Source organism: Bombus pascuorum, chromosome 9 (assembly GCF_905332965.1).
Source record: "Bombus pascuorum chromosome 9, iyBomPasc1.1, whole genome shotgun sequence".
Lineage (NCBI taxonomy): Eukaryota > Metazoa > Arthropoda > Insecta > Hymenoptera > Apidae > Bombus > Bombus pascuorum.
This window is the reverse complement of record NC_083496.1, coordinates 13,392,582-13,420,033: the sequence shown is the minus strand read 5'-3', so window position 1 is coordinate 13,420,033 and position 27,452 is coordinate 13,392,582. Positions and strand designations below refer to the sequence as shown.

At 34.1% G+C, this 27,452-nt stretch overlaps 2 protein-coding genes and 1 long non-coding RNA gene across 7 annotated transcripts in view; 1 reads left to right on the top strand and 2 right to left on the bottom strand.

Moving 5' to 3' along the window:
• LOC132910650 (photoreceptor-specific nuclear receptor-like) overlaps positions 1-7,285 on the bottom strand; it is a 30,423-nt gene extending 23,138 nt beyond the window's left edge. The window contains exons 1-3 of one of the 3 annotated variants that reach the window (XM_060966467.1): positions 6,607-7,285; positions 5,131-6,015; positions 4,721-4,883 (exon numbers count right to left, since the gene is read on the bottom strand). In XM_060966467.1, coding sequence (XP_060822450.1) covers positions 4,721-4,841 — 121 coding nt within the window. In that variant the 5' untranslated portion in view covers positions 4,842-4,883; positions 5,131-6,015; positions 6,607-7,285. Of the gene's footprint in view, positions 1-4,720; positions 4,884-5,130; positions 6,086-6,606 lie in introns of those variants that run through there. The other 2 variants (XM_060966466.1, XM_060966468.1) reach the window with 2 other exon arrangements.
• A 1,071-nt stretch (positions 7,286-8,356) lies between these two features.
• LOC132910572 (adenylate kinase isoenzyme 1-like) lies at positions 8,357-10,826 on the bottom strand. Its single transcript, XM_060966342.1, is given in 3 exon segments — positions 8,357-9,375; positions 9,899-10,124; positions 10,779-10,826. Coding segments are annotated over 3 exon segments (864 nt in total). The 3' UTR covers positions 8,357-8,785.
• Positions 10,827-14,518: 3,692 nt separating this feature from the next.
• On the top strand, positions 14,519-16,874 carry LOC132910354 (uncharacterized). Of its 3 annotated transcripts, none has more exons than XR_009658754.1 (3): positions 14,519-15,323; positions 15,866-16,192; positions 16,716-16,874. It is a non-coding gene; the product is annotated as an uncharacterized LOC132910354 (long non-coding RNA). The 3 variants fall into 3 exon arrangements; XR_009658756.1 differs by having other exon boundaries at positions 14,519-15,361; XR_009658755.1 differs by lacking the exon at positions 14,519-15,323 and having other exon boundaries at positions 15,731-16,192.
• Positions 16,875-27,452: the final 10,578 nt, after the last annotated feature.

Sequence of the window (27,452 nt, the reverse complement as noted above, 5' to 3'; positions counted from 1 at the left end):
GTACGAGGAAGGAGAATTGTTCGAATGTAGGGATCGATTTTTGGGAATATTCTTTGAATGATTAATTTGATTATTTAAGCGGATTTCTTTCATCTCGATCATTATATTCTATTTGGACATTAACTTGTTACTTGTTTAATTTCTTTACTTGGTTAACTCACTATTTGTTTCAAAATTCGAAATATATTCTTTTTTAACTCCAAAAGAACAAATAAGGTCGAATTAGAGTTAATAATAAAGTGTTTGGAATTAGAAAGTGAAGGGAACTATAGTATAGGTCTGAAGAAGGTTGAAAGGTATGTACAGACTAGTCTGTAGGTTGAGAAGTTCATGTCTGTAATAATCGAGTTTCCTAATTTAGGATTAAGTTGTTAAAATTAGTTTCTAAGGTGTCATTTTGATAATATAATAAAAATTTATTTAAAATACATGTTAGGTTCATATATGCTATATTACGTAAAGATTATCGTAAGAAGAAAATCACTATTTACTGCACACGTGGCAAGAAATGTAAGGATGAATTTAAAGTGCGAATTGACCGTAGCATGATGACCTTATAGTATCAAATTAAACAAATACCTATCTGTAATCGTAATCAATGATCAAAGCCATGGAGCACGTCTGAATCGTTCGTTGACACGCGTGATCCGGCTACATCAGGAAGAATTCAATCGTATCGTTTCGTCGTTACGGTTACGAGGGATGAACTCGAGACGATCTTATTAATGCGGCTCACGTAACATCCTAAGCGTGTCGGCTTTTCGATCTCGTTAACACCCTAATCCCGGCGTACGCGTACAGAGAGACACGAATTACGATATGTGAATCAATGGGAATTCTATTTTATTTATCGATTCACTTTTAATCCCTCTACAACGCCATGCGACTTAGAAGATACATATCTATATTTGTATATTTCCTATTTTATTTTATCTGTTTATCATTGTGTTATTTTATTTTATTTTTAATATGGTAATAAGAAGCCTGAAACTAGGCTACATTTTTATTTATTAATGTGAGAATTTTTGTAATCAATATATATTTCATTACGAAATTTGTTAATTTACTACCCTCCGGTAGTTCACACCATACTTTCATTTTTGAGATTCTATTTTAAACAAACATCAAAAGGATTGATTAAAGCTGGCTAAAACATTTTATCCTAAACCCTCCGCCAAGAATAATCAGACCCAAGACTCTCCCACTTTATCAATCTAATTTTCTCCAATAAATCCTCCGTCACAATACCATCCACCCCTAGAACACAGATTTCACTCTTCTCCAAACGACTTCTAAGGCTCACCATAATCCTCCGCAGTCGAAACAACTAACGTCGATTCTACTATTCATCCAACTTTGATCAGGAATTCCCACAAATTCTCGTAGTAGTTGCAATCCATATACTATGCAGAACTGGAAACGAAACTAGCAGGATGACGTAAAGACAAGAGGTCCCACTTATCTGTACCCTTTCGTACACTGTAGTTGAACTAATGTTATTAGCGAAATTTTATAAGTTACTATTATATTGAGTTAGACAATGATAAGGTTTATAATTCACAAAATTGATGTACAAGAACTTTACTTGTTTTACTACTAAACTTATTAGTTAGTATTACTTAGCACAGAACTTAACATTATTTAATTTATCATGTATTACACAAAAAATTGTGCGTATTAAGAAATAAAGAAACATTAAAATAAATAAAAAATTATAAAGTAAATAAAAAAATAATTCAATGACGTTATTATAAGCAAATATATAAAGCAATATCTCTCGAATACTATGATTCTCGTATATAAATATGTAGCGGCACATGAGTTAGAGATCAATTCGAATCATGTTGTTTTGCCTCAGAGTATCAATTCGTTAGGATACACATAATGTAATAATAAATAAATTATGGGCAAAACAATGTTGTCGCTACGTGCAACCGTTAAACAAAGACGAATTTAAATTTTCCGGTACTCCCTCCACCAGTATAAATAAACGAACGCGATCGCTAGACAATATTATTATTATTATTATTTTCAAATATAATTGACGGTTTCAACTTCGAGTTATCTCATCATTTAAATAACAACTCAACCAACCATCCTCCACAAATATATATACTCTATACCCAAAATACATGTGTGATTAAGATGAACCTATCAATCAAATTCATATTTCTTTCGCTTGCCTTTTTTTTTAGCTCTGCTCAGTACGCGACAGCACACACCATCAAGATAATCGAATCTCAATGGTAGCTCGCGAAATGCCATCGCAACTGCCAGGGGTTAAAAGAGAAGAGAAAAATTATTATGCGGCCGTATGGTGACTAGCGCGCGATACGCGAGCCTCGCGATGAATACGTGTGTGTATAACGCGGGACGAAAGCAGGGGCGTCAAATTTCATTAGCATATCAATGCTGGCGGATGGCAAGGCGCCACCTGCGCCCCCGTATTATGGGATCATCGAGGAATGGGGGTGGGGTGGCGCGCGAAATGACGACCAGCAAAGGGGACGTTGGCCGAGAAGCTTGGGGGAAAAAAGGGGTTTCGTAACTACCGGCGCGTTGGCGACCACTTCGATCACCTTCCACCCTCGCACCCTTCAATCTCGACTAATTGTTACCGCATTAGGGAGACACCGGCCACGTCTGGGATGGTGTCTCGCACGGAAGCGAATCGCGATTTTAAACATCTGGTCGAATTCGTCTCGGTGTGTTTGGTGAGCAGAGTTTTTAGTATTGGTAAGTTTTATTTTAAGGAGTTTGTTAAAGGTGATATTAGGGTTGTTTCATTTTTTGATGAAGTAGTTTAAGATATATTGTTGTGTTGATTATGATAGTCGAAAATGGGGATTTTGAAGATATCTGTTGAAAATACTTAATTAAATAATGACGAAGTTGTGTAATTTTATTTCTTAAACTTCAAATATAGCATGTGTATATAAAAACAGAATTCCAATGTATAAGTATTTTTGAAGAAATTTTGTAATTTTTAGATTAAACGTATGAAATTGTAATTTTTAAATCAACTTTTGATATTATTTGTATCTTTTATATAAAAAATACAGATTATATTAAATGTGTTTTTTTTAAAAGTATGTTAATGTTAAAGATTATTAAATGTAAGGAATTTTCACATTTCAGGTTGGTGTTAGGTCATATAAAATTATGTTTTTTATGATAGGTACCCCTTAGCTATCACGTGAAAGTACTTACATCTTTTTTTATACATATATTAAATGTTGTTACAACCTTTTCGCGAATATTTCTAGTTCCTAGCTGGTAACAGAAACGTCAGTATCGAATATAATTTTACTCGTTATAACCCATTATATAATTGTACTGCAGGTGTGAATTGTTTAATATACATAGTAAAGTATTTGAAGAACCTGTAAAAGGCCAAGCCCGACCTGATTACATTTAAAATTAAATCAAAGTTTACTGACACGTTATAAATTAAAATTTTAGATCAAGATATCATTTTTTTCAGGTACAGGGAAATTTTCAAAGCATAATTTTAAATTAAAATACAGGAATTTTTTTGCTGACGGTTAAAGCAAGTTTTGCAAATGACAGATGCTACGCAAAACATGTTAATTAAAACAGATAATTTACTATCATAGTTTCACTAACTTGAAAATAAAACTTTGTCAATATATTGGAAGTAATAACTTATTTATTCAGTAATCTTGTGTCTTTAATGTGCAAAAATATTATTGTATTAAACATACATACTGGCTTAGTCGAAACTGATTCATACTTTTAATCCCATACCTTTAAAATTAATTTTAAATTCCATAAGTAAAATAATTCTTGTGCAAAAAATAAACAAGTTAAAAGAATATTTGATAGTAACATTTAATAAAAATATTGATTATTGGATTAGTGAAAATCAGTTTGTGCCTTTGCTATCTGATTCGAATGCATACAGAAACTATGATTTTTCTTTTTTCGTTTAACACGTAGAAAAATCATGTAGTACTAAATTCTTCGGGTCACTAGAAATCTGATTAGTCTAATGGCATAATTTCGTTGGCCACGCTGCACCCTCTTTTTCCACTTGCCACCCTAGAACTACTATTCGCATAAAACTACGTCGGGCGTTGATTTATATATGTAGCCTGTCTCTTGCATATACATTAATGTAGTCGTTCATTTATAAACGTACAAGGGATCTAGTATTCGTTGAACGATGATTTAGAAGCGACAAACATAGATAATTATTAGTATCGAATAATTTTGAGAGGCAATATTTGCTATCCCTGAAACAAATGTTACGATGTTTACTTTTGTTCGCGGAAGTGAATTTGTGTTCGACATTTTCACATCTGAAATAACAGTTACGAATTTTGTTGTTACTTTAGTTTAAGAAATTAGAAAATATGATTTCTTTCGTGGGTCGATTGCAATAATGATGTTTGATTAATCTGAAGAAAGTTAGTATAATCTTTCATTGTAAGAATTAAAGAAAAGATTAAAGAATATACTTAAAAATAAAAAGATACATATGAATTTTGTTTTTACACCGATATCAAGAATAGAATGAAGAATGTTTGTGCAGTTATGTTTTTTTTGTATGCATGCTGAGCTTTCTTTATTCGCGTCTGTCTCGCTATTTGTCTTTCAATTATATGTAATCATTTTGTAACAAACTATCATCGAAAACAGCACGATTTTAACATTTATTATGCATTTCTTTCAAAATAATTAATTGATATCAACTCGCCATGTCGAATGCTCAAGGGGCTGGTAGGGCTCCTCGGATGCTCCGGTGGTGGTTCATTCTGAGGTTGCTGATGTTGATGCTGATGTTCTTCCGAAGTAGTAACCGACGTTGCTCCGTTCATGGTGTATCAACGAACATTCCTCGTTATATAAAAGGCAATATACTGCAACATATTACAGTACCTACCGTTATTATATTTAATTAAATATCAAGCTGAATCTTTGTTACTAATCGTTATTATCCAACTATTATTACTAAATAGTTATTAATCGTTATTGTCCAAAGATATCCAACACAATACAACTTAATATCCGAAGCTATCAATGAAAACAACATATTCCACAAATTCCATATTTAACTCCAACGATCAGAACTCCATCAACCATAAAACATTATGAAACGTTCCTCACCTAATTACAAGACTATATAATCAAGTTCACTCTTCGACACTCGCGCACATCAACAATTCTACTGTCCAAATTCGTATCATATTCAAAATATTACAAACTTTGACAAACAAAGCACCCATAGAAACTTTGTCTCATGGAACTTCTGACGAAACACTGATTCACCCCGACGGTCCACGAAAACTACCTCGAAACTAAAACCTCTGTGTCTCAGAGATCCAGATCGGCCCGTCAGTTGACAGAATCTTGGAAACCGATGGAACCGCGTCAGCTCGAGCAACGACGACGTATGACGTCTCGAAGTCGGCGTCTCTCGGCGAGAGATCGACGTTAGCTAGGTTCGATCGTCCCGTATCACCGGAGGTCGACGTCGTTGGTGGCTTGCAGAGGTGTCTCGACATCGGGCGTCCCGCGAGCACGGGCCACCGATTGGTCCGTTGGCACTTTTGAAGGCGGGATCAGGAGGCAACGCCGGAAAAACAACAAAAACGAGGAGCGGGAGGATTTAACCTATAGCCGGCACGTTTGACGCGGCGCTTCGCCGACGACGCTCGTCGCGGCGCCTGCGCGCACCCCTTCGCATCGGTTGACGCCTGGCCAAAGCTCTAAAACCCCCACCCTCCCTTCCACCGTCACGAGACGACGCCTACCTTCGCCCACTGAACGTCGTGCAATTGTTGATCGTTGGCTACGTGGTAGTGAAACCCCGTTCTCCGTCTCTTTCTACCCTCTGTTCGCTTTCTTTCTCGTAGCTTCAACCTGTGCTTCTCCTTTATCGGGCTAGATAGAACGATACCCAGCGTCGCGGTGTTCCTCGCTGAAATCAGATCCATCCACTGTTGCGACGCTGCTCGTTAAAAAACTGCTCTTTGAACGGGTTGGTTTCGGCTAGTGGAAAGAAGGATAGAAGAGGCTTTTTTATAAGGAAGGATTGCTTGATGAAATAAAGGTGGACGAAAGTTTGAATTTTCTGTGATTATGCACCAGTAATGACACGTTCCGTTAATGACACATCGTAAATTATTGATAAAAATGTTACAGTAGTGTCAGATTACCATTTTGTATTTTTTTCGGAGTATATTTGGAAGTGTCAAAAACAGATCGATTGTAGAGTTATTTAGTTAATACAACTGCCTACAACTCTTTCATCGAAGCTACATTTATTTCGTGCTATCTATATACACAGTAGAGCAACATTTACATATACGATAAGAGACGAAGAAATTTCAGTAATCAGTAGGAAACGCTAAATTTCCCGTGCCAATGTAATACTCGAAATAGCGAAGCGATGTCTTGTATTCCCGCGACGTCGTCAAAGAGTCGTGGTCTGAAAAGACTAGTTAACGGAGCAATTAATCGTCCGATCGAACTTCCGATTCCTGAAGTGTTCCCCCGGACAAATCGAGCGAAATCCACTACCCGGCCGGTTTAGTGGTGAACAGTCGCAGTGGCCTCGATAATAGCAACGAAGTCACCTACCTGGTAGTGGTGGTGTTGATGGTGGTACTGGTGGTAGTGGTGGTGAATTCAGCCGGAGGGGTTGCTAGGTCCGCCATGCTGGATTCCTACCGCTGAACGACCCTGTGGTTTTCCGGTAATCGTTGCCAGGGATGCAGCCAGGCATTTCTCACCCCTCCACGTGAACCCTCGAGGAACTCGAGACCACGCCCCATAGCTCGAAGGCGGACCAATGACGCCTGGACGTCGCGACGCGGCCGTCCACCAATAGGATTACCCTCTGATACGGTCTTTCGCTTGTCAATGACTGCTGCACGACCACCCTCGCCTACCTCTCGCTGGGGTGCTTTTCAATTTCGGGCCCGCACCCTCATAAACGCAGCCAACCACCCGGCCACCCACTCTAACACATTCGAGCGCTTCGATAACCGGCCATGTACACGACGGTACGCGAGCGGATGTGTGAACGTACGCTTTACCAAGCTTTCAGGGACGGATACAAAGAGGGTGATTAAAAAAGACGCGTCGTGTGACGATTCGCGGTAAGGAATATCGTGAATCGAAGGTGAGAATCATTGGAAGAAATTGTATCTACCAGGGTAAGGGGCTGATATTTTTGGAATGGATGGAAGGATTTTAGAAAATTGAAATAGAAAGATTGGTGGCTGGTTTATATTGTTTTGAAATATATATGCATTTCAACTTTTAACTTTTTTTTTAAGTTCTCAATTTCTACAATAATTAAATAAACAACTAAATAATTCAGGGAAAATGTATGTTTGTAGTTAGTAGGCAAACTGAGGATGAATTTTTTTACTATCTTAGACTGCCGAATAAATTTTAAAAAATTTCTCAAGATACTTAATGTCTCTATTACGTTGTACAGTCATTCATTAAATAAAATGCTTGAAATTTTTATTAATAAAAATGAATATTTTTTTCAATTCATGAGGTAGTTTCGCATGTAATTTAACTACAGATGGTTAAATCTATTTGCGCTACAATTATTAATAAAAAATAGGGTCCGTATTTATTTATTTATATCTGATAATATTTAATAACAATTCTTTTCAAATAAATTCTATATTCAAAGTATTTAATACAAGTATTTAAAGAAACTATAGTAAATAATTATTGTTGCAAACTCAATTGCATTTAACTTTTTCTATTCCCTTTGCCACGTAAAAATTTAATTCGCTGGACTTCGAAAGGTGTCCGTCCAATCATGACACGAGCACGCAGAAACTCGTTTTACCAGTCATCTGCCGAGATATGAAGGAGGATTCACGTGCAGATAGAGCAACGTAAAGTGCATGCATGTTTATGAATATGCGCGACAAGCGAATCATGTGCACACACACACGAACGATTGATACGAGGGTGAGTTGGGTCTTCGAACAGAAAGACGTTTCACGTGTGCATGTACGCTCATAAATAGAAGCAACCATCCATCTACTGATTAAAATGAGTGGAATCACATACAGGGGATAAATAAATACAAACGCGCATGGCGAGCGAGAGTGCATGCCCATCACGAACATTTTTCGTGTGTACACTGGGGAAATATTCGGCCGACGGTTAGTTTGCCAATTATTATTTCAAATAGTTAGTTATTTTGCCAATCATACCCATTTATCTGTGGAATAGAAGTTAAAACTGTGTGAAATGCATTTAGCAATTTGAAATGAAAAATGTCCTAAACTACAGAGAAATGAATTTTAATAATACTTTTCGTTATATTTCTTGAATGAAAGAGTAAAATACAGAAACATTTAATTCATAATCTTTATTTTACCAGACGATATATCGTTCGAAGGATTCTGTTATATTACTTATCGTCTATTTAAGCAGAATAAAGTCAACATGAAGCTTTATTCGAAAATTGCATTTCACCGTAGGCTACATTAATCATAGCGTTATTTATGCAATAACTTCCAAGTATACACAGAGGTGAATGTTTACGATGTACAAAAGGAATCACGTTTCCTGTTTAAATATTCTGCTCGCTAAACTGATAAAAGGATCTTCTAATTATAGCACGTCCACTACTAGTACTTAACACCTATATTACATCTGACCAAATTAACAATATTCGGTCTAATATTGTCCAATAAAAGTTTCTCTTAAACGGCATATTAGTCTCATTTTATGTAAAATATAAATTTTATGTATGATATAAATAGTTATAATACGAACTTTATTATTTCGAGATTACTCTACTTCTAGCAGCATTCGACGTGGCTGCACGATTTGCTTCAAAGCCTGGAAATTGCACTAAAATGTTATCTATAGACTCGCATGCTTTCTCAAACACGGTCATCGTGTCAGGCTCAGCGTCGATCATCACCACCAAATTTCTATAATATTTCACTATCAATTTGTTTCGTTTATGAAAGTCCTCGATCTGCTTTTCAATATGCTCGAAATTAATGGACAATCTCTCGGTGGCTTTCACGCTTTTCGCCATTAACCGGTCGCTCATCACGGAATTTCGAACGTTCAACATTAGAACGAGATCGGGGCGACGCACTTCTTTGTCGAATAATTTTGCCTGACACTTCTCCCGGGGAAATCCGCTCACAATGAACCCTTTCGTGTCTTGCACGCGTTGAAGCATCGTAGCAGCGATCAATTCCACTAATATAGCCGGTGGCACCAATTGACCTTCCGACAATAAACGCGCCAGCGCGAACGCCTTTTCCGTTCGCTTTGACACTTCGGTTCGAATCACATCTGAGGATATTATGTCATCGAAACCGTACTTCTCTGCCACTTTCATGCATAGGGTTTCTGGAATGATCAATCACGAATTATCGAGAGTTGATTATAATTTCTATAACGCTTGCAATATTTTTAGAAGAAAATTTTCATGGCAAGATTGTGCATAACAAGGTATAGGAATTTCTACAAGGGGATATTTTGGAACGAAAAAAGTAATACATTCGAAAATCATAGTAAATTAGTTTTCAGTTTTATAGGAATAATAATACAATTTTTATTAAGCGTTCCTCTAGACACTTAAATGAATATTTTTGACAGATATATAATATTAAAATAGTGCTTTTATTACTCTCGTTATCAATCCTTTAAGTTCAGTGAATTCCTCCATTTTTTATTAAAAAAATTTCTGAATATTTCAATGCTTTAAATGTCTTCAATTTTTAAGTATTTTCTGTTTCGAATATTTTAATTTCTGCCTTCGAAAAATTGATCCCGTAAGACGAAATGTAGAGGTAAAAGTTAGCCACAAATCAATGGCATTACTAGGTTATATGATAATTGCACGACACTAAGTATATATAAATTTTGTAACTTTTCCCAGCTCCCGGTCCTCCAATTACGAAGATAATCGGCACTCCTGATTCTTTAATCGCTGTGGTGTCGATACTGATATTTTTCGGAAGAGAAGCAGTCAAAGGATCAGTAGATTTCATACAATTGCCCATGGAATTAATCGTTCAGAATTTTCTTATAAGTTTAGTGTCACAATTTTCGTCTATGACGACAAACGAAACACATCTAACTATACTATCTATTCGCTAATGTAGAAATATTTGATCGCATATCCGTTCTTTTTGGAATCACGTTTTCTTCATTATGAAGTTTGTCTTGAACTACTAACGTACACAAGGCCTGAACTCTTCCAATGTTATTATACGATTAGTCCGTTTTCTTGTAACACACACAATATCAATAAAATTAGTTACTTTTTTTATTAAAGAAAGTTTCGAATAAAATATACAGTATAATATAAATACCGTATGGCTATTAATATTAATCCAACTTTTTAAACTGAAAGAAAGGTGTCTCCTAAAGTTTAATTTAATCTATCGTGTCTGTAGCAGGATTCCTTCTTCACCGATTTCCGGTATTTCCTTTCGACCGAGATAAGTGTGCTGTGCTTTCGACAGACATTGACTGTTTCGATCGATTGCACAAAGATTCCTACATTTTTGATGGTAGATAAAATTGATCATCAGTGTGATACTTTATCGATAAAATAGTCATTATGTCACAAGAATAATAAAGCCAAAATCAATATACATTATTATATATTAAAAGAATATTATTTGTTGCACATACATAATCAATATTTTTATGAATCTGTCGCTACTTTGTACACATATACTTCGATTCGCTATTATGTTAATCGACTTATGGCTTATAAATGTTTGAATCTATAAATTTCTCACAAGTTCTTCAATATTAATAATCAAGAATATTCCAGTAGAGAAGAACATGATTCGAAAAATTCTTTGACACGCGTTAATTCAATCAAATATCAAAATACCAACGTCGCTGTCTGAATTTACATTTCAGTGAGAATTCGTGTTACCATCGCGAGTGGTCATTCGAAAAACGTTACTGTACTTTTATCTCCAAAATTTTCCTATCTGCGTGGAAAATAAATTATATAAATAAAAGTCTATTTCGGACGGAACATATTTTTTCCGACATTATCTACTTACTTCTCTTTGACACGAAAGCGTCGTAGGAAATAAATTTTGAGTCGATAATTGATAATAACAGAATTCTGGGATTTACGTATTTCGATAACTAAAAGTTTCTATTATTTTGTATATTTTTACGAGACGTGTCTGGTGTACCATGAATTTTCAGAATCAATGGCCTCTTACCTTACATAATCGCGTTCACTTTATAAGAGGAATAGACAGATTAGAAACAATTCTTATCCGATTTGATATGTAGGGCAGCGTAAACGATATCGTTCTCGATACTCGATATATTGGACAAGTGTGAACTCTAAAAGGATTAGAGATCAAGTTTCGACATTGTACCGCGATGACGAATGTTCGAGTTCCATCAACTAATTTTCAATTAATGTTAATCTAATATTAACTTACATTAGTATATATATAATATATATATATATATATATATTATATAATTATTAGATATATTACTAATTATATATATATTATATATATAATATATATAATTAGTAATATATCTAATAATTATAAATCAATATAATTAATGTATAAATATATATAAGTATATTAATATATTATTATTAATATACATACATTTACGGAATGAAAATAAAAGTTTTTACGAATTTTAAAGCGCAGGAACGAGTAATTGATATTCTTTCATATCATTAATAATAGTGATTCATTGCATAGATAGAAATTACAATACTATGTTATCTTCGGCAAATATTAAAAAATATGTCTTTATTATATATTAAATAAATCTCCATTATTTTTCTATTATTTTTCCCCTGTAATCTTCAATTGTCATTACAAACTTTCCCAAACAACCCAATATTTCACATTAATCGGAGAAAAACATATCATAGAAGAAATGATAAAAATTCAGGTTCTCCTAGTTTTGAAATGATAGAACATTTTAAGCTAAGGAGGGCAATGCAAAGAAGCGCATAAACACGCGGTTCTTTCAAAGTAAAACGATCGAACGCTCGAGGCTGTGTTCAAGGTGTTACTGCTCATGTACCGCAAAGTTACATAAAAGTTACATACTTGGACGATCACGTTGGTATACGATAACGTGTGCATACACATCTGATTTATCCTCGCACTTAGTTCTTCGCGGTTTGCCGAAATTAGCACCGCGCAATCAACCACCGTCCTATCCATAAAACGAAGTTACGAAGTTCCAGTTCGCGTATGACTTTTGCGGTATCGTTGATGATTAATCACGTGGTCATACGGTTGCCGTATTCGCGGGATCGCGATGTTCTCACCAAAGCACGTGTACTTGCGTATTTTATGTATATTTTCGCAATAAAAATTTCACATAAACGATTAGATGAATTACGTTATTGAAAAATGAAACGCTTCGGTAAAAGTAATTAATATATCATTACACGCTGATGTAAGATTAAGTAAATGTTAAGTTTATAAAATATTTTAATATCGCGAGATGTCTTTAAATTAAAGAACTTTCTTTTTATATTTTTAACTGATATTAGCTCAATTGGTACAGTGTGAGTCAGATCGCTGATAAATAACTAATCAATAAAAAATTAATTAGTAAAGAAATAAACAATCATATTTTCCACTATTTTAGCAATTTTATTGGCCGTACAAAGGTTAAGGTTGAAGTATGTTCCGCTTTTCTATCCCTGGACAGATAAATACTCCTATTTAATACGCAAACATATATCATCCACAGTAAGAAGATGTATCTACTACCTTCTCCAAGCCAACATAGCAAAGAAACTACACCCTGCTCGTACATGTATGCACTATACGTACATGCCTAACAGATATCCATAAACTATTGATAACATTAATCTTCGCAGAGCACAATACAATTTTGAATACAATCAGACCACGGCGTATCTCCTCGTGGTGCTTTATTGCCCTTTATAATTTGCAAATTCGCGACGTCCGGGAGAGAGGCCAAGATATCCGTACTCTCCATCTGTTACCAGCGCAATAAACTGCCAACTATATATATATATACATACGGCTGTATCGCTTTTCGAGATACAATGTACGGTCGAGATTGCGGATTCTCGCAAAACTCGATGACCACGGAGACATAGAACGCTACTGATAAGGCGATACAAACGTATCTACATACACCATGATCTATAAGTATATGAAAGTTTCCTGCAATTTGATCAAAAGATAAATATTTTCGTTATATTTTCAAAGTTATGATCGGAGAACGTTTCTTCACTGTTACAATTGGAATCAAATAAAACGCCAAGAAATATAATAGAAATAAAATAATAATAAGATAGTTGATACTTCATAAAAATATATTGTATACATATATATATACTATATATATACTGTATATATATAAATATATAACTTTTAGAATGTGGCTAGAAACATGATTCAATCATTTTAAGACTCAAACGTTAAACAATCTTATAACTTATATATAAATTTTCAAATTAGGTGCAAGTTTATGTAATCACGATAATTATGATTCATTACAGTGCTAATGAAATTTCAAACTGTTTTATATAACTCATACAAAAGTTTCCTACGATAAATATTCAAATACTTTCGTAAGTCACTGTGCTTATGGGCGGTAGCGTAAGTACGTAGAGACGGAGTTCACAATGAGGAAATCATATATTAGATTGACTAGAAAACGGATTAACGGAATACGATCGAGCATAGTTGAATTGAATTGATTTTCCTTCGTATGCGACGGGTTAAGTCTATTAACGTCATGCTGGTTACCGTGACTTGTTTCATAAGCCATAAGCCATAAGCCACGCTCCGATAACATCAAATTCAGCAATAAATTAGGACAATCATAAAAAATGGACACCATAGTTTGATGATGTTTATACAAAAAAAAATCTTGTTTGTCATTAGAATGTGAGTTCACGATGCTTGCAGCAGCGGAACCAGATATGTAGACAAGAATGGGTTACGATTAGAGATTAGAAAACTCGAATGCCAGAGATTAATATGGAAATAGGTTGTAATTAGAGATACAGAATTTAAAATCCTCTTCTGGATGTTGTGGTAAAACTGTTTGAATGTATCGAAAGAGGAAATTGATAAGTAGATGGAGTAGAAAATTGATCGTTACTGAGATAATAATTTTCTAGGAGACACGAAATAATTATTTTTATTGGTTGCTGGAAAACCTAACTCTAGATGGAAAAATGTTATTATACAGAATGAGTAGAATATATGTAGATATTTAGTTTCATAACCCCTTGTAACCCTTGTCAGCGTTGATGAGATTAATAACGCGCAAATTGTCATTTGGTTTTCTTTTTATCGATAAAAATAGAAGAGGGAAGGAGGGTGCTATATAAGATATATATAATTCTCTTTCGTTTTTGTTTAAAAAATCTTCGTTGCCAGAAAATGCTGAAATCGTTGGTTAATATTTAGTTTTAGAAACAAGATTCAAATAGAAATAATTAGTCAGAACTTTTGCAAACTACAGCGAATTATTAAATAAATGTTTATCCAGATTTTAAGCAAATATTAGTCTTTATTAATATAAAAAAATCTTTAATCACATTAATTTCTACTTTTTTTATTTTGTTTTTATTAAATAATTTAAAAATATTTCTATGAAACAATCAATTCCATTTGTAGAATACTTTTTAAAATCCTGTTTCAAGTTGGAATATACCAAGGCCGAAGGAGAGTCTGATTTTATTCAGAACCAAAACAATGATATACTACTACATAATTTAGTGTAACGAAAGAAAGAAAAACATAAAATGGTAATGAGTCGTTTATTAACCTCGATGAACTTTTTATTTAGATTATCTACGAAAGAACAGACATTCTATGAATTATTGACATAGAAAGCCATTTCGCTGTAATTGATTCTGCGTTATAATTATCGAATATCGGGGAATGCGTTGAATGTGAAACTATGGTAGGTAGAATGTGCTTAAGTTTCCATCGGGAATCGATATCTTCCGTTTCCATGCTGGGATCGTGGTGTGTCCAGATTGAATCTAATGATTCCAGAACAGGTTACGCAGCCACATTCAAAGGATCGAAACGAGGAAGACACGGCGTTGCATTAACTTTTATCAGTTATTCCCGTAAAATTATCGCAGCCTGTAATTTCTCAAAACGAGCTTCTACGATTCTCCAGTCGTTTCATTGTGATAGAAATACTTTGGTTAACCATATGACCGTTGACGATGAAGAAATCACGATCTCCGGTGTGTAAATTAAATCGAAGAATGTTCAGATTGATGCAGGAAGCGAAGATTATTATAATCATCTTGTGCTTCACCGTATTTTTACGTATGTTATTTAATTTCGAGTTACCATCAAAATTTATAGTAAGTAAGGCACGCGTTAATTTTATCTAGATTTTATCGTGAAATTTGTTGAAATCTTCGAATTGCGAAATGGGAGGATGTTGAGCTCGGTATAGGGAGCTAAGATTATTGTAATTATCTAATATTTTATCATATCTTTACATATGAGTCATTCAAAAACCGTATTCACCAATTCTATAAATTAAAAAGTAAAAAGAACGATGATGTTACAAATGTTATCTTTCTAAATTTAGTATGAAATTTACGATTATTTATATACCATCTTTTCGTGATAAATAAGTTTGTGGAAGTAAGTAAATTGTTTTTTGTCAAGTTGAATAATTGAATACTAATTGAATATCTGAATAATAAAATTAAGGAAATCCATTAAGCTTTTTTTTCTACTAAGCTATTTAAGCTAAGCTAGATTTTATGGCAAATTTTTTAAAATCTTTGAATTGCAAAAGGCAATACTGCACGTAAAATAAATTTGTCACTTTTCCCTTTCTCTTTCTGTTTTCACAGAGGTTTTCCTAGATCTACAATACCTAATGGTATTAATCAATGTTCCATTTAGAGTGCCTTTTGTACCATCGAGTTGGTGGAATTTATACTAAGGAGACCTTATTCTGCCACGATCAATAAGCAACATAGCATAAATGAAGACAAATAGTTGTCACGACCGGAGGTTGAAAGTAGAAAACGTAATACAGAAGCTGGCGCTGCTGATCGAGATTCAAGGATTGATCCTTTAACGGTCATGTATCTAAATTTTAATGTTCGGAATGAATAATGGAGAGATACAAATATTTGACATTCACATCGATCAATAAGAAAAGCAACAACTCCGCAGTATAACTTTATACTAAGTTTCTCAATTTTAAAACGAAATTACATTTGAGATTACCTTTGATATCAATCTTACTGAACTACAGGCACTAATATATTAATATATTCACTAATTTAATATCTTTCTAGTTTACAAATATTTCTTCTTAATTCTCTTTTTTTCAAACATTCTAATTAATACTAGTTTTCGTTGATATTAATTTTCATTGAATTAGTATAGAATTTAGGATTTTAATATAATATAAAATTTAATATTTCTTCGATTTACGACTAGTTTTCTTATTTTTTCTTTCTTCTTTAAATTGTTATACAAGATTTTAATTAATATTTTTCCTAGTATAATTGTGTCATAATTGTGATCCATTGAAAATTCTTCACTAAAAAAAAAAAAAAAAAAAAAAAAGAAAAAATTCTCACCGTGCTTCCCAACAATTATCACATTCTTTTCTCTTCTAAATGTTCTTAATTTTCTTATTTTCCATCTTCACCGACAATACCAACCACTAATCACACATTCCATTAGCAGCAGCTACCTAACGAACATGGTGGATCAGTGATGCAGTCACCTACTGGGATGAAGAAACAATCGTCTCATTTTCTTTTAAGTGCAGCCATGAAACGTATTATTACACTAATACAGTGAAACATGAATACAAGTTGTTAATAAACAAACAATCATGACCTGCTGGTGTAGGCTGCATTACTGAAGAAAATTACTTGGCACGTACACACGACTTCTGTTTTGATCTCGCTCCATTCGGCACGATATCTAATGTTTCCTATTAACGTTTTACAACTCAACGCTGTAATTATTATCAGTCGTGTATTTTACATGGTCCTACGAGTTTGCTTTCACTGCGTGCTTTCGTTTTTACTTAATGTCCCGTTCCTTTCCCCACTTCCCCTGTTACCAGACGTCTCGGTAACGATTTATGTATATGTCGATCGATCCCCGATTTTCTGACTCTGCCGCTTTCCTTCCGCGATGTCTCGAACAAATTTATTCATGTAGCAATTGGTTAACGATTGAGAAATAATTTTTACGTGATATGATTCCTGAAATGATTCTATCGAAGCTTCCTAAATGCAAGAAAATGATAAGCAAATTTAAATTTCGAGCGATATTAAAGAGGATTGATTTGGCAGATATCAGAATATTTTTGGTAATTCATTTCAATAAAAATTGTTAAAGGGTCAAATTTAACGTTATGTTATAAAATAGTCAATTTTTTAATATCGTTTGTAGCAAATTTTTCGAGATAAGAAGAAGCGTTTTGCAGCACCTAATTGTGGGGGAATATTGTACTTTATTTTAATAAAAATTTTTACGGCGTCAAACTTGACGCGGTGTTACGAAACTAGCTATTTTAGTATTCAAGATTGGCGAAAAAATCCATATATTTATTTTAAGATTCTTGGAACTTGGAAACTGGAATAAAGTGGCGTGCCGATCAATTTAGAAATTGCAAAAAATTTGAATTAGTACTCTAACTGATTCAGAGTTCTTGAAAGGGAAAGAGCTTCGATGTAGAGGCGTTTTAAAAGCATTTGATCCTACTTTGATTTATTTGAAATTCTTGGAGCATAGGCAACGATATAATTTGTCAAGCGTATAATTTATGTACAATTTAAAGAGCAATATATATTATATTTTTTCATAGTCCATTGGACATAATGTTTCGACTTGCGAAATTTGATTCGTAATAAGCATATGACAAATTTCGCTATAAAAGTCTGCGTGTTAGAAACGTGTGGATAACAACTGTCGATTAATAAGTTACAACCGTGAAACGATATTATATCACAAATGCTACAGACAAGAATAAAGGATAAAGTTTACTGTACTCATATCTATTTATGAACAAAGTCCCTGATATTTTTAAAGAATACATCTTACACTGTCTTATAATGAAAAATTGTCCATCTAAGACAACTATACATTATATTATCCTTCAGCCTCTAAATATTTTTCCAATAAATATTCTTGTGAGTCACTATTGTAATACATACTGTTGCAGATATTCGTTTGAAAATTATCACATTGCAATTACTAGTAAAAATTATGAAAAATCATAACAAATAATCATTAATATTTATAATTCCCTACGCTTCAACTGTACCTTCAAAAATTCATTACTTATACCGATATAATGCAATATAAGAAATAGAAAACATTCGCATGGATCACCCTGTAGGCAGAGCACGATTGTGCAGAAACGTCGAAGCTTAGATGGGTGTGTTCCTTTCTCTCTCCCTTGCGTACGTATATATCTTCAGCCCCGATCTATTTGCCGAACCACTCCTATCGATGTATCACCGTGCACTCGACGCTGATGCAACTCTATTAATGACGCTAAATGGCGCTCTCGGCATCGACGTCACAAAAGTAGCACACGCCCGACGTGATGTTCAACCAGGGTATTCGTATATTCGTTAAAATGCGGTTTCGACGTGAAAGCGCCTCCAGGAATTTTCATGCGATCGATCGAGCCACCGTTTCTGCAAAGATCGACGACGTGACGCAACTCTATAGGCACAGGTTACGGGTCAATTCTTTTCATTTTGACGAGAAGCCAACAACGTGTCCTGATTTTCCGGTTGAACGCTGCTTTTATAAAAATCGAATCACGACAGATATTTCTAAGGAAATGTTTGATTTGAAATGACTGAAAAATAAGCGATTAGAAAACTTTTGGAAAGTGACTTGAGAAATCGTCGTGGGATCTTTAAAGTCGCTGATCTTTAATGTTGATCTGCTATTTTCTTAAGGAATTAACAAGAAATATGTCTTTTTCATATTTGTAAAACATCTAATAACTTCGAATATCTTATTTCCAAATTGTAGATTGCAAAATATTAAATGTTAAGAAGATTAGAAGATTTAGTGTACATTTTGTACACTGTGAAATTAAGAAATAATTTATTTCGTGTTTCTTTTACTCGTTGAAAGCATACGGAGTTGAATTTTGATTATTGTAATTCATGAGTGGAGAATATTTCTGAGGTACAATGATTTAGAAGACCCTTCCAAATGATGCCTTGTGTTATAAGAGTTTATTTCCATAAGTATCTTTCAAAGTAAAGATTGTAGATCTAAGATTGTGAAATAATAAGGGATTCAATTAATGGCAGGGCGCAAACGTTTTGCTTATACATTCAAACTGTTTTCACATTATAGATAAACCACTGAAATGTTTAAATTGAGATCCCTATCTCCTACAGTTAGGCTAGAGAACTATGAAGGTTCGCTACTCTAAAGCAGTATTAAAACTTTCAGAACAATCTAAATTATAGTCACCTATTAAAATTTGATGACATAGTGAAGTGGTTTAGATGTTTAAAGTAGATTTTATTTTATTCTGAACAACAACACTGCAAGTGAAACACGAAGAATGTCTTAATAATAGTATTTACCTGAATCTATAACGTTGTCGATATCAACACTTACCACGATACTCTAAGGCAACATTCACGCATTTTTCAAACTCTAGTGAACATGATTATCGTTTCACTTATCACTTTATATCTCAAATAAGGTATTTTTTTAACTGTTTCCACTTTTTATTATAATCTTTATTTAGTATAGTGACATTCAAACACGGAAATTTTCTTGCACAAAGATGATTGACGTTGTTCCACGTAGCTTGGTCGTGTCGCATTGAAAATACCTTAGATGTTTAGGTCATCGCCTAATATTAAACCGCTGTAGCACCGATTGAGCCGTTGGCAGAGCGGATTTTAGCGATGAATTATGCCTGGGATGTTATTAACGCGTATGAATTGCCCGTTTATTTCCACGCGTTAATAAATAACAGTCAGCGAATCTTAGAAAAATTGGAGCAACCACGGATGCTGCATCGCGTCAAGATATTTCTAAGCGCGTTACGCTGATAAAAGTTGTACGGCTCTCCGGCACAAAGAAACTATTTATGCGATTCGCAAGGTAAATTGCGAGCAATTACTGCAATCTGGGCTTCTGAATGATACGTACGCGGTTGCAGTTTATGTCGATCTACCGGATTCATCGTAGAAACTGAAGCTACTAATCTCGATGTCCAAAAAAAATTGCCTGATTTCGAGATAGCTACCTTGCAAACGGTAGTCACGATTAAAACGAATTCAGTGTCCCTCAAGGTATATGATGCTGGGTAATGATGCACGTGTTACTTCTTTAACGGACGAGTAAACTTATACAAAGTGATACTATTGTCCGAAAGTAGCCGAACATTGCATTTCAACAACATTTGATTTTGACAAGATGTATTTTAATAAAAAAATTATTGATAAATCCAATCGCAATAATTTTTTTCTTTATAAACATTAGATTGCAAATTTTATGCAGTCATGAGAAACTTAAATGTGAAAAGATGTGCGGAGTATAAAGAATACATTCCGACACCGTATTTTGCTCTTTCTAATGACTAAAAGAGGTCGTGCAAGCATGGATCCCAAAGAATGTTTTTCTTTTTAAATATACCAGTTGGTATAGTCATTACAGTGCGGTGGATTATAGTAAAGAGTAAGGAGCAAACATGAATTGCATAATGAAAGCTTCTGCGAGAATCGTCAAATCGTCTTGTTTAAAAGATGGCGCCTAGCTTATTCTATTAATGGAACCTCCGTCATTACATTAATTTACAACATAATAAATTACACGCGTTATCACTGCTGATCGGTAAACAGTCACCGGCGCGCAATCTTGAAGAATTTCTGGAAGAAACGCAGACGATGGATATAAAATGTTAATTATTAGCATTCAACTTGACTACAAAATATCGGATAGTTAATAGCGGTTGAGACAATTTAGTGTCAAAATGGAAAGTTAATTTATTAACTAAAAGTTTGTTATCGAAAGGAAGATTGTCTGCCAATATTTTGCACGTTTAACATCGTGTTCAGAATAATTTAAAATATTTATCTTACGAGACGTGACTTCGTTATCAGGGATCTCTCGAGTCTTGGTTAATGCAATATTGACGTATTTAAATTATTACGAATGTTTTGAATGACGATTCGACATTTAGATACGGTAGGATGGAAGCAATATTTCGTGATCGACGTGGAGCACAGCTCGCTCCTGTTTCGTTCGTTATTCAACGTGTAAATCAATCGGTCGTTCTCGCTTCAGTGGAACAATTGTGACGTAACATTAATGATCCAAATGGATCGTGTCATCGAGTCAACGACACTGCCCCTGTCGAGATGATAAAAAAGCAGGTAGCTACTAGGTTTACTATGCTATAATAATAACCAACTGTTTTAATGCGATTTAGCAATTATTTTCGAGCAGGAAGAAGTTTGCTCGGTTAAAAATATCGTGACATAAATATCGTGATTAATGAAGCAATAAAATAATTAATAAAATAATAGAACGACTAGCAGAATAATAGGATATTAATGATTAATCATTATAATTTATGATTACGATTAATAATTAATCGATAAATGAAACTTGAGTTTAATGAGAAAACAACTATTAAATATTGTAGATTATTTTTTATTTTATTCACAGATTTTCTCTTATGACAACTTATGTGTAATATAATGTGCTGTACTTTCTCGAAACACATCAATTTCTTCCGGATTCAATTTTTTCCAAACTTTTCACGTAGTACCTTAGAATTATCGAATAAGTATGTTACCATTAAACCATTACTAGAATCATTAAGTGTTAAAGGACAAGTTGAACACATGTTCGCAATCATAAGTACATATTTCGATTCCCATAAAGTTTTATTGCTTGTATCCAACTTGTAGGTATCCAGCAGCTTCCTTTAACACAGTCATTAAGCCGTCCCAATAAACAAACTAGAATTAAAAACTAGTTAGGTAAAGCGCGTATTAATATTCCAAGAGAGAGAGAGAGAGAGAGAGAGAGAGGAGGGAGAGAAAGAAGAAAATAAATGAGCGATTTGCTATTTTTGACCAACATTATATGTGATATAAAATCTGCAAAACATAAATATGTCGAAAGTACAATTTCCTAAGTGCAATCAATTCGGATAGAGTATGATATAGAAAATATTCGATGCGTAAAATACATAACGTATAGATACTGCGCGTAATAGCATATCTCGTTCCATCGTCGAGAGGTATGGAATAAATCTAAAGAAAATGTCTGCGATTTTCATAAATAATATCTACGTTTTGTTTCACTTATCTTTTCCAAGAGTCGTTATTACCTTATGCACTTAATATTGTAAACCCTTTTATCGATAAAGAAAAACGGACAAATATTTCATTTATGTCGTTTGATGTTTGAAATGCTTTCTATAGAAACGCCATTCCGTTCACGCCATTTGCTACAAGAACCACGTTAATCGCGAATGTCATCAAGGCGAATCTGATTTTGATCTCATCTGATTTTCTTATTGCATCAAGTCCTACTTTAATTTTCTTCTACCTAAGACTCATTTTTTGCTGGCCTTTCATCTCGTTGAGTTTCAGGCAGCTAAATTTGTATCTGATCATCATTCATAGCACCTATACGTCGTTTTGCTTCATTATCCTGGTACGAGTATTATTGCTGTCTTTTCAGTTTTATCACTTTTTATGCTTTTTCCATTGCCCACTATACTTTCTACATCTTTATATTCCTTTTTTTATACTCTTTAATGGATGAAGAAAGATCTTGATGCATGTTGCATCTCGGTCTATAGAATTCTGAAACTTACAGTGTAATAAACGATATAACGGAAATACACCTAAGATTAGATTATGATCTACAAAATATCGTTTTCATCTATTGCTAGATTAAAATAAATTAAAATAAATTGAATTAGTGATTTCTATGTATATTTTCAAAACTATGTAGGAGAGTGCTAATAGGATTACATGATTAAGAATTAAGATAACACTTTTAAAACTAATCGATAAGTTGACGAATTTTTATAGAAGTTAAAGATATAATAGTTTTTAAATATTGTAGGGAATAAAAAGGATGTTTGTCTGCAAAATGAAGTACAAAGAAAATTTTAGTAATATAACATTAATTGACAACGTAGCGACTTTTAAAACAGGTTGTGTAAGAAGCCACATTGAATTTATACAGCTACATGACAACTCCTTAGGATCTCCACCAGAAGATCTTAATATTTCGTCACTTTTACCTACGCGTCAGATAATTTTGCGAAATAAATCTTCGAATGGTATTACCATGTAGGTTAACCAAAATTCGTTCCGAAATGCGTCTTAACCCTGCGTCTAGCGATCAAGAGGATGATCCAAACGCGATATATATATTTATACATATACGGCGCGCCGCGTAGACCAGAGGCTGATGAACGATGATGATATAACGAGGGAGATGCACTCCGGACGTCTCGTAGGAATGCAGCAATTTAGCGATATCAACCAGACCGACGCGGCTAATTCTATCTACGCGCCACTCGATAATTTGTTCGCTGGAAAATTAGATCGGCACCACTGAGAAATCGCTAATTACCGATCCTTCAGCTCGGATCCGACGACGCGTAGACTAATCCATCGAGCAGAAACAGGACGAGGTCTGGTTGCGTTGATTTTACGATTTGAATTTTGTCGAATTAAAGCGAGTAAGATCGACAGGCTACCTGATTATCAGCTATCCAGCCGAGAACTGGAACAGATACGTAATAAGCAGGCCCATTGATCCATGTATCATAATTTCGTAGCGAATTAGAGAGTAATTGATCCAACGTCAATAATATCGACCGTTTCATGTTGGACACGGATAAAACGTGACGTGATGGTTTTTAGCGAATTTGAATTGGTTTGATTAATTTGAAGACTACAGAAGGAAAACAGGATAAGTTTCCGGTGCATTCTTTATGGCAGAGCAATTTTATAATGTAATATGTATTTTAGACCGTAACTTCATAATTTGATATGTATAATTGTCAATAAATCTAATATTAACAGAATTGTCTTATTGGAGCTTGCAACTAAAAATGTATGCTCTTTAAAAAATGGTTCTAAAAATGGTTCATCATCTTTATAGCTTTAAATATATTGCCTATCTTAATAGTTCTTATATCTTTGGTTTTTTACAAAACATTAACTTATAAACTATTTTTAAAAGACATAGTTACACTACGGATTTTTATGAATTTACAATAGAACGTACAGAATGTATAGAATATATAAAATAAAGTATTCGTTACAACTTTTAATAAGAAAAATAAATCGCTACTTAAAATATAAATTTCCATGAAGATCGGCTACCTACTTCTAGCCTTAGAGCACAAATTGTTTTCATTTTCAACTACATCATAATAAAATATTACTTTTTTACTCATACCATCACTCATGATACCGGAATAAAAAAACAATAAAAATGTATTTATTATGTTTTTCTCCTATTATCACCATATTCTTTTGTTTATAAATTTCCTTCATTCATACATCAATCCTACTATTTGTAGCTTGAGATCATGATTGGCGGTAAGAGTTGTTTATGGATTTTATGGGGATATTCGATTTTATTGGTGGCTTCTTTATGGCCTATTTTGGCTGTGGCCAATCGAAATGGCACATCTTGGGAACGCTGACATAAAACGCTCAACGGAAACATTGTGAAGGATGATACATCGATATCAGCCACTCGAAATACGGTACAAACACTCGTGATGATATATTTCAATATAGTAGGCTCGATTAGGTAATAAATTATTCAAGAGAAACAGAACACTGGAGGTCTGGACATTTCGCGACGGCCAAACAGTGTTGCATTAGTCTGCAAAGTATACACTTGTGGCATACTGCAACCCGTAAATTTCGTGAAGGTTAGGTAATAGAGGATCCGACATATAGAAGCCATTGTGATGCTATTATAATTACATGTATATTGCACTATAGGTGGAAATGTCACAATACAGGGAGGCGCAATTCCGATGTGCGTATGTGAGTTTGAGTAGTGTGAAATATTAGCGTCATATTTCATATTAGTATCGTGTTACGATGTGTGACGCTGTGCCCATGAAATGTGTCGTTCGCGTGGCAAATATTGTTTTCGATGTAGATATTCATTAGGGTAATAAAAATCACGAGACGAGTGCGCGCTCGTTAGGATTTAATAATTGTCCTTTTAATTTTGTCGTTAACGTTTATTCTTATCACATCTTCCAAATTAATTTTAATATCTTATTGTACTAAAAATTCCACGAGCTTGACACAGTTTTTAAGTAATTCAATTTTAAAAAAGGATGATAGTTTTCAAAAATTATATGGAATTAAAACGAACTGAATAGTAAAATTTATGTACACATTGTACCGTTAAAAATAATACCTCTTATGTGAAAATAATCTAAAGCCATTATTCAAATAAGAAACTAGACTTCTGCTTAACGCGTAATTCTAACCAAATATTGTAACATTCTATCACGATATAAAAACAAAGTAGAAACGAATTTAACCAAGAAAGTGGGGCACTGCCTATTTTTCGATGGAAGAACAAACTATCGAATCGATCGATTTGCCACAGGCGAGATCACAAAGCACCGGTTCGAGGGATGATACCGATGCAATCGATAATATACTTAAATATTTAACGTTATTCACAGACTCGTCTATAACTACGATTACGCGTTATATCCATGTTTCGTACCAACGCGATCTTTTCTTACGACCGGTTGCTCGGTATGCTCCCTTTTTCCTTCAGAGAGCGAGGGAACTAACCACGTTGCATCGAATTGTCGCTTCTCCGTTTTGCGCGATGCATTAGTACCCGGCATTAGAATTATTAGACGCGGTGATATCGATTTTCGATATTATTGAACGATATTTGTAGAGCCGATTTTCGATGTCATTGAAATGAACGACGCGATGTAAAAACGAACGTAATAAGCGTGTATTAAACTCAAGACGATATTTATCCTTCATATCAAGAATTCTCTTATAATTGATAAATATTATAGAAATAAAATTATTGGTGAACAGTAAGATTACTATGAAAATTGTTGAAAGAATATTTACCATGGAAGTGATCTATAGATATTATAATCTGTTCGTATTAATTAATAGATATTTGAATGAAACAAAAATGTAATTAGATTAAAATGAAGTTCGAGATATGCAATCGATATTATCCAAACGATCAATGAATTTGTTTACTTATTCAACGAGAAGTCTGAAGTTATTTTATGACTTTGCAAAAGTAAATTACTTTCATTTTAAATATTCCCAGAAGTCTTAATTTAAACTTTAAATAAAATCTTCTTAGAAGCAACGCATCTTAATTGATTAATATACACTAACTAACTAATTTTATACGTAACTAATTTTTTAAGCATGTTGCAGAGTACGCGGATAAATGGACAAAGCAAAATTCGAGGTCCGATAATTGACGAAGATGTGGCAGGATCTTTCGGTATTTGGTTTCAGCGATGCACGCGTTTTAGTGGGTCGTGGATTATGGAACTAAAATTAGTTAACCCTCCGGTTACCACCTAGTCAGAAGAGTTTACAAAAAAGTGATCGCGACACAACAAACAAGCCGGTTAAACCGACTATATCTTCGTGTAAGCTTCTTTCGCGATAAACAACCATTATAAGGACCACCTAATTCTCTGCTACTTTTACTCCCGATGAGCTGCATCCAGTCGCTCCCCAGCGTTAAAAATCCATTATCGAGAAAAGGTACATGCGAAAGAGGACAACGCTGTTTTCTTTCTGTTCTCATTTGCATCTTGTCACTATAGGATGAGCTGATTAAAGCTAATCTGTCAGTTCTGCATTTAAGCTGTTTGTTTTTAATTTATTATCTTCAATTTTGGTGTGTAGGTCGTCAATCTTTAGTACAGAGGCCGTTAAACTATTGGAAACTAACACGCCAGTTACGTTATAACCAAGCTTTGCTAAATCTAAAAAAGAGGATCTAAAAAAAGAGAATAAAAATACATAGTGAACCCGTGATTCAAATAAAAAACAGTAGAAAATCGTTCGGACTAAAAGGCTTCGTTCTCAACTGCTATTATACGCTTTTAAAAAACTCCATGAGTCAAGCTCTCAAAATTCCATTCCGCTTAATAATTCGCCGATTTCCTCTACCGTTTCGATCCGTGTTATATAGCCCTTAATTGAATTCCGATAAAGCACAGTGACTCAGAAACGTAAGAGGAAGAAAAAGAGCGAAATAGAAGAAAAAAAGCGTGAAAGAAGAGGCAAACGGAAGGATCGAAAAGAGATGCGATCGGAAGCGTGGTGTGGTCAGGTGACAGACAAAGGTGGAGGCCCCCTAAAGCTGCGTTCATAGAGCAGCGCGAGACACACCGCTGTATAAAGTCGA